The 8607-nt window shown below is 40.4% G+C and overlaps 1 protein-coding gene across 3 annotated transcripts in view; it reads right to left on the bottom strand.

Annotated features, from left to right (window-relative positions):
- Nucleotides 1-249: 249 nt before the first annotated feature.
- ASRGL1 (asparaginase and isoaspartyl peptidase 1) overlaps nt 250-8607 on the bottom strand; it is a 34857-nt gene continuing 26499 nt past the window's right edge. For all 3 annotated transcript variants that reach the window (XM_063124959.1, XM_063124960.1, XM_063124958.1), the window contains one exon: nt 250-3086. In XM_063124959.1, the coding sequence (XP_062981029.1) occupies nt 2857-3086 (230 nt within the window). In that variant the 3' untranslated portion in view covers nt 250-2856. The remainder of the gene's footprint in view (nt 3087-8607) is intronic.

Here is an 8607-nt window from a genome sequence, read left to right as displayed (position 1 = left end):
GCAGCAACTCCAGCCTGAAAGAAGCGTGTATATAAACTGTGTGAATACAAACATACATACACAAAGAGGGGTGGGGGGAGGGAGAGAATCCAAGGACTATAAATCTTCAGTAGTTCTGCTTGGACTTTTCTGCTGGTGATACACATTCTATCATAGAGCACAGCTGCTGAAGAATGCAGTCAGACCCAACAGTATAGAAACCCACCCCAGCATACCTAATCATAAACTGCTTTTGAATGTTTTCCAAGTTTTAAAAGCAGCTTGTCATGGGGGTGGGGTGGGAGATGAAGGAGGAAAAGCTGCTGTTCAGGAAGAAAAAGTGGGCATGTAGAACTAGGCATGAGATTTTGTGGGTTGTGGTCTAAATATCAGGCTAGGCAGAATTGTTCAGGTTAGACAGACAGATCAACATCAGAAAGAAGGGGGAAAAGATGCATGGTCTGCTAGATCAACCCAGTCAAGCAAAGAAGTCACAGCAACATGGATCACTGCCAAGCTAACTGAATGCAAGGAAAGCCCTATCCAAGGCATCGTCATTAGTGAGGATGTGACTGCTTGGGATGTGAGCCTGACAAGGCTGTTCCATGCAAGGAAGAAGAGGCATAAAAACAAACAAACAAACAAATAATGTTTATTACAGTGCAACTTAGCAGTAGCCCTCAACTCATAACATGTTAGCACTATGTCTCTCATAGTTGAATAAATGAGAAGATGAAGAGATATACTGTATGCTCTACAATAAGGTACTGTACTCTTATTTTTAGAAATACAGATTCATAGCTCATTTCACTGGTTTACAATTAAAATTCTTTCCTTCATTTTAAAAAGGGACATTTTTACACATTTTGGAAGGGCGGGGCGGGGTGGGGGAATCCTACTACTGAATGTTTTGGCAGCTAATATTTAAGTCTTCCCACAGGATGGAATAAGCAAGTCCTCCAAACCTATGTTTTACTCCAGATATTGCTAACCTTTACATGCTGTTTAATCAGATTACTTTTACTTCTGTTTTAACCATATTATTTTTACTTCTATCATAGGCTAATCACCATATCAACAATAAACTTGAATGTACTCTTGCTATTCCACAAGAGAACCCATTTCTAAATGCCACTTAAAACAAACTTGATTTTCTAACAATTCACTTGAGCCATAAATTATGCATGAGTTATATACTTTAAAAACATACTGGAGTCATTTTAATAAGGAATGTAATGTACATTGGCACACCATCAATTACTTCCCAGGTGGAGAAGGGGATATGGGGCCAAACCTGTATCTAAATATGACTTAAATTAGTGAATTACAGTAGTATGAAAGGAATAAAAGGATAAGCATGCCCTGTATTTCCCCTGCCCCGGAAAATAGCTTCCCTTAAAAAAAAAGAAAAAAAGAAAAAACTTTCTTGTTAGTATTATAACTGGAAAATACATTTCACTCTGTAAATTCCTACCTGAGTGCTAAAAGAACCTCCAAAAATGCATTGTGATAAAACATTACTGTAACATTATACAGCGGAGCTTCTTTTCCTAATTAATAACTACTTCAGTAAACGTTATTGTTTATAAGCTATCAATCATCATATATAGGTTGTGCTTTGCCACATGATTTTGCTTTCTATAGTCTACGATTCCTTCATCCAAATAAAAGGAAATCAATTCTAGAAGGCTGATATCTCAATATGAAAACTTATTTGCCATGGTTTAAGGTGTCTTCTGAACAGGGCTTTTGAGTTCCCTTGCATATTTCTCTAAACAAGAGAACTATGTTTTTTAAAATTCTTTTCAAATGAAAACTTTTGTGATCAAATAGCCTAATCTTATAGTGATAAGATTAGAAGATTAGATAAGATTGGAAGCAATCAGTGACTACAGTCATCCCAGAACTTTTCAAAGTTCTCATAAAAGCGGTAACATCTTAACAATGTGATCCTACACCTCTACTAAAAGCTACTCATAACTCTCCAATGGGACTAACTGGGCCTATTCACACATTAAACTAATGGCACATATGGACAGCCACGTTGCATATTCAAGCAGCAACCTTGGGCTGTTTTAGGGTTGTGGGTGGTTTGTTAACTTCGCCAACAACCCAACCTCGCTGGGTATGCATGACACGACAAGCGGCGGTGGCAACTTGAATATGCACATGTGGTCTGGCATCCGCCACAACCCACCATGGTTTAAATAATCCAGGCAGCACCGCTGGGCTTCCTGCCAGCTAAATGGGTATAGAATCGCTGGCTAAGCATGCAGTTTGAACTGTCAGTTCATTTTCCCATCATCACCAAAATACTTAGGGTTGCTTCCCCCCACCCCATTTGCTTCACACTCCTACATACCACTTTTTAAATTACATGAAAACATAATCTAATCATGTACACACTGAAGTGCATATAACTTTCCTTATTAATATTATAAATGTATTCACTTCAGTGCTAGTCTTCTGGGTGATAAGAACACACTGTTCAGCACATGTTCTTTCACTGAAGCCAATGAGATCACATCCAAAAATAAAATATTCTGGGATAGCTTCTTCTTGTACTGTGGCGTGAAAGTCAACAAACATGTTAATAGATTGTGAAATCATTTTCAATCGGAATACAGGTAAGAACCTGAACATAAACAACCCAGAAACAAATGTGTGATGCAAGTCTGTCCAGGACATCAGACTAAGTTTGATCTACTGTGGATACTGATTTCCACATGATAATCATATCAGGTGGAAAGGCGCCCCTTAAGGTATTGATCTGGGAGAAAAGTGCATGCCTCATTCTCAAGGGGACAACAGAATCAGTTTCCAACAAAGGTCTATAATCTTCATCCCACTATATAACCTGCTCTTAATTCCCTGCTTTTAGAATTCCATTGAACTAAGGGCTTCTTCAGCAGATTGCACGTGTTTTTCCCCAGCATAAATGCCGCACTGTAGCTGGTCATCCTTTACTGTAGCCCAGGACATCTGCTTGGTGGAGAACCTTGCAGCCCAATCTCCTGAACTGCTGATTACAATGACCCCACCCAACCCCCCAACTCTGGTTTTCATGCAGTTTAGGGCAGCATCAGCAGCATCTCCTGGCGACTTCCCTGGAAAAGAAAAAAGAAAAGATCAGAATGCATGAGGGTTGTTTTTTTTAATGCTAAGTCAACTTAATTAAGATTGAAAAGGTGACCTCTTTTGTTTTAATAAATACATTAAATCAATGTACATTTTGTATCCTGCCAGATTAGCCAACAATAGGCTTCTGTAGTGGTTAACATTTACCAATATAAGCAGCCTCTTAAAGGTGATGGCCATGATCCAAAGGACTATGCTACTAGTTTCATGAGAATAAGGGGGCTTTAGGCTTGTTTTTCCTCAAAACAGCATTCTCCCAGACCATATGGCAAGCTTCTTTTGAAATTGACCGCTGTGGGGTGTGGGGTGTGGGGTTGGGGAAGTCAAAAATTCCACTGGGTCAGCTCAATCCCTCTGTATGTGCCTAAGAAGCCCTTTGGATCCCAGCCAATACAAGTATCACAGAGTTCCTGTCCCACCTCCTACAGGAGTCATTGCTAAACTCCCTTCATTAATGCCACACCTGTTTATAGAATCAAAGCCAGATGAGTCTGTGGTCTCCAAGTCCTTCAAGCTATGTTTCACCAGACCTTGTTAATTCCTGACAATCATTCCTCCAGCCTCTTCTTAAATGCCTCCACATGAGAGAGCTTCCACACCCTTCCTATAACTGAGTTCCACTGGCCAGCTGTTGTAATGACAGATAGAATACCCAAATGACTTTCTAATTCTTCCCGTTACTAAAAGGAAAGGGAAATAGAAGAATATATTTACAATGGATGGGCCTCATTGTATCATGGGATGATGATCATTGACATTTTTTCTATCTGCTTTTTCCCCCTGGCCCACTTACTGATTTTAACTGAATTTAGTTGTTGGCAATCTGGTGAGAATGAACTCCAAGGATGTTAATCATCTTATCATCCAGAACTATGGCTTTATTGATATCAAGCAAACCATCACTGTGGGGATTTATTTGGTTGCTCCTACATGTGTTTTTGGTAACTCTCCAAATTGAGATCTTTTAATAATAATTATTATTATTTATTATTATTATTTATTTATATAGCACCATCATGTACATGGTGCTGTACAGAGTAAGATTGGAAACGTTGTTAAATGTACAGTCAAAGCCAGCAGTAATCAAAGACAAAGGAACACTTAATCAGTTTTAAAGAAAGTATTATGCCCCATGAACAAAAAGAGTTTGGGCCTGAATAATATCATCTTTCATGTCCTTATTCCCAATGTATATGCCAAGACTGATTTTAAGCCACAATGTGTTGCTTCTTCTAAATATTCCAAGTATATCAGGTGTGATAATAGTAACCCAGACAGACATAACAACCAACTGTAAGGTTTTGCCCTTCCTCTTTATAAAACTGAAACCCAAATACCCCAGAATGGAAACTATTCTCATGCTTAGAAACCAAAGCCCCAGCCGTTGTAAACACTAACAGGAAGGATATTTTCATCCGGGCAACAGCTGCAATAATATCGCTTAGACATTCCAGCAATTGCGGAAAGGATCATTCAGTCCATACCCTTCAGTGGAACACCTGCTCTTCACTTGTGGGACACTATCGTCTGAATTATGTGGCCTGATTTGAAAGGGTCTGGTGACATACATTGGTGATCTAAGGATCTGAAAATGAAATCAAGAACTTACCTTAGTATACATTCTAGATGTAGAATGTACATATTCCAAAATCAAATAAGACTGTGTAGTGATGCACTTCATTATCTGTAGCATCAATAAATACTTGAGACTGACACTGCCGAGAGCATGTTTTATATGAAAGTCAAAGGGCCATTCCTATCTGGGGCAGCACCAATGAATTTTGTCCACATGATCAAATCAGACCTGCACACACTCACATGGTGAAAGTACTATGCAAGTCTGGAGCGTAAACAAAATTAGCACCACATTAAAAATAGGTACCATGTAAGCCTATGCGGCAGGGTCTTGCTATTTACTGTTTTACTCTGTACAGCACCATGTACATTGATGGTGCTATATAAATAAATAAATAAATAAATAAATAATAATAATAATAATGTTATGTACCTTATGCTTGTTTTTAACAGGCAGGACACATTGTTGCCATCCACATTTACTGCCCTGTAGTTTCTCCTCTGAGGGCCTTTCCCTCCCTTTTTTACAGATACTGCTGAAAGGCAGTAAACTCCATCCATTGGGCCTGGTCAGATGACACTTCAGGCTCTGTGTTTAGCAAAACTGTGGCTCTCTGGGGATAGCACTAACCACAAGCCATGTTGTCACACACAACACTTTAAGCCATGGTTAGAGCCGCTAACTCTGCTGCAGACGGTCTAACTGTGGTTAGCGAGTGAGCAAAACGCATCACACAAGGCACCTTAAACCCTGCTGCTTAACCAAAAGCCATAACCGGCAGGGTTTAAGGCATCTTCTGAACAGGCCCATTAACTCATTTCTATCAAGACTCCTCCTTTATTGAAGTGTGTGGCGTTTTTATTCCTGACATTGCCCGTGTCTGCTTTCTTCCAAGTTCTGACAGGAGAAGTTACTTCTCCATTTCTTTTGTAGGGATGTATGGCAACATGTGCACATTTTGAGGGCTATTATCCAATTTATTTTGTTATTAAATTTATTTAGTATTACATTTGTATCGCTGCTTTTTTCCCTCTTGCAAGGAACCCAAAGTGGCTTACATGGTCCACCTCCAGTCCATTTGTTCTTCATAACAACCCTGTGAGGTAAGTTAGGCTGAGAGTTAGTGACTGGCCCAAAGTCACCCAGTGAGTTTCATGTCTGGGTGGAGACTAGAACCCATATCTCCCAGGTCTCTAACAGGGCTGGGCCTTGGGTGTGGGTGTTGGGTGTTGCGGTTTGACTTCACAGCCATTAGCCTATCGAGTTCCACAGGGTTCTGTCTTGTTCCCCATTAAACTGTTGTGAGAGATGGTTTGGAGCAAGGTGCCAACAATATGCTGATGACACCCAACTCTATTGCTCTTTGTCACCTAACACCAAGGAAGCAGTTGAAACCCTTGAACAATGTGTGGGGTCAGTAATGGACTAAATGAGAGTGAACAAGTTGAGGTTAACTCCACACGAGGAGGTGTTGTTGGTCAGCAGAAACCTGACCTGGTGATTAGGATTCAACTTATTCTGGCTGGGGCTGTGCTCCCCCTGAAAGATCAGGTACATACTTTGGGAGTATTCTTTGTTCCTACACTGTCCATGGATGTTTATGAAGCAGTGGTGGCTGCAAGGAGTATGTTTCCACAATTATGCTTAGTGCACAACCTGTGACCCTTCCTGAATAAGTTTGAATTGGCTACAGTTATCTATGCCTTGGTTATATTACATTTAGACTATTGCAATGTGATCTATGTGGGGTTACCCTTGAAGAGCATCTGGAAACTACAATTGGTGAAAAATGTGGCTGCTATGGGCAGGATCCAATGGGGGCCTTCTGCATGTGGCCAGCTCTGCCGTCCCAGTGCATGTACAGCCCCTACCACTGGTGTCTGAAATGTAGTGCTTCAGGGGGCAAGCCCCGAAATGAGCAGAAACACTTGTTTCTGGAAGGAGCGTGACCTGCCCCTTCCAGAAACGAGCATTTCCACTCATTTCAGGGAGGGCTTGCCCCCCCCACCCCGGAAGCACTACATCACAGCAGCCAGCAGTCGGGGCCACATGCATACAGGGGCTGGTGGAGCTGGCCAGGCATGGAAGGCCCCCCACTGCATCCTTCCCTAGGCTAACCAGTGTATGGCATCAGGACCATATCACACCTTTCTGGAAAGACCTGCACAGTTTGCCAATTGAGTTCCAGATGCAATTCAAGATGTTGGATTTAACATTTAAAGCCATAACTAGCTTAGGACATGGCTATCTAAGGGGCTGCCTGTCGCATAACAAATCTGTCCAGTTATTACGTTCTGCAGGAGATACTCCCTTAAAGACACCATTACCCATAGAGGCCCATTTGTCAGGCACATGTGAAAAGGCTTTCTCCCAAACTGTGGAATGCCCTCCCTAAAAAACTACAAATGGGCCCCACTCTCTTGGCTCTTGAAAAGGATTTTTTTCTGCTTTCAATGTTCTCATTTGTATTGTTTTAAGGTTTTATTATTTTAAATTGCTGTGCACCATCTTGATGACTTTTTAGCAAATAAGGTGGCATATAAATAATGATGATGATGATTGTGGTGGTAGGGGTGACAACACTGAGGAGCAAACGGGTGCAAGACTCCCCCCATCCCACCCCAAATGTCAAAAATTGTAACAGAAGGCTCCATACCAGGGTATTTATCCACCAAGTGCCTTGCAGATAATCTGCCTACTACATATTTTATATGACATTAATGGGTTTCTCCCCTTTCCATGTAACTGTTCTCCTGCTTATATGGATCTGAAGTTCTTTATCATTTAGAATCCATTAGTGTCAGAAGTTGGAACTGTAGTCCAACATCTGCAACTGCAGCTTAGCATAAAGAACAGTGGTCATGCTTACACTTGTAACTATGTTCAGGAGAAGGTCAGTTGATTATGTTTATAGGCTATAATATAAATCGAGAGTTTGGATAACATTGAAGGTAAATCTCTCCAGGGTCGTCTGTAGCCTGATTATGTTACAGTCACATGAACGTTTTGTTGCCAGCTATTTACCATAGTCACACTTCTGCTTAATACACAGATCAATACACAGATCAGTGCACTTAGTTTCATTCACACAACCTCCTTTCTAAACAGAAGTAAGAGAAACTGGCAATTTACAAGGTTTTGATAGGATTAATCTTAAATGCAAACTGCAAAGGGTTTTATAAAATTCATCCAGCCTCTTACAACAGTTAACAGACTATTGCTATTGCAAATGAAACTGCGAAGATGCCTGTCCTATCATGTTGTATTCCTGCAAAATGAATTCTTTCCAATACATGTTGGCAGGATATTGCTGTAGTACCACTGGATCAGGGCTAGTGTAAATTTAGCCCTAAGGAGAATATACATTTGTCTAATCATCCAAATGTGATCATCTAGGACATGACATTGTTTTCATTTCCTCCCCTCTGCCAAAATCTCTGGTGTCCCATACCTTTTATTTATTTGACATATTTATACATTTCCACTACCCCCACTGTCACTCAAGGCGATATACAAAATTTGGATAAAAACAGCAATATAACAAAATAAAACTAATACATCACCATAATAAAATAGAAAGCATAAAATGAACATGGATACAGCAGCCAGAACATTCATTACAATTAAATTAGAAAAGCTTGATGGAACAATTTAGTCTTCACTGCTCATCTAACGCACAATAAAGAGGGGACTAGTCTGACATCCAGGAAGCTGCTACAGAGAAGGCCCTATCTTGAAAGGCCATGAAACTAACATCACTAGGGAACTATATGAATTACAGGGCATCCGACAATGATGGCAAATGATGGACAAGTTCATACGGTCAATTTTCCTTCCAGTGTGAGAAACATTAATCTTAAAAGCTTTAGCTGAACTCCAAGGTTTGGGTAGCAGAATAACAACACATGCTATTT

Source organism: Elgaria multicarinata, chromosome 4, assembly GCF_023053635.1.
Source record: "Elgaria multicarinata webbii isolate HBS135686 ecotype San Diego chromosome 4, rElgMul1.1.pri, whole genome shotgun sequence".
Lineage (NCBI taxonomy): Eukaryota > Metazoa > Chordata > Lepidosauria > Squamata > Anguidae > Elgaria > Elgaria multicarinata.
Note: the sequence above shows the minus strand (reverse complement) of the source record. Positions and strands in the feature narration are given on the sequence as shown.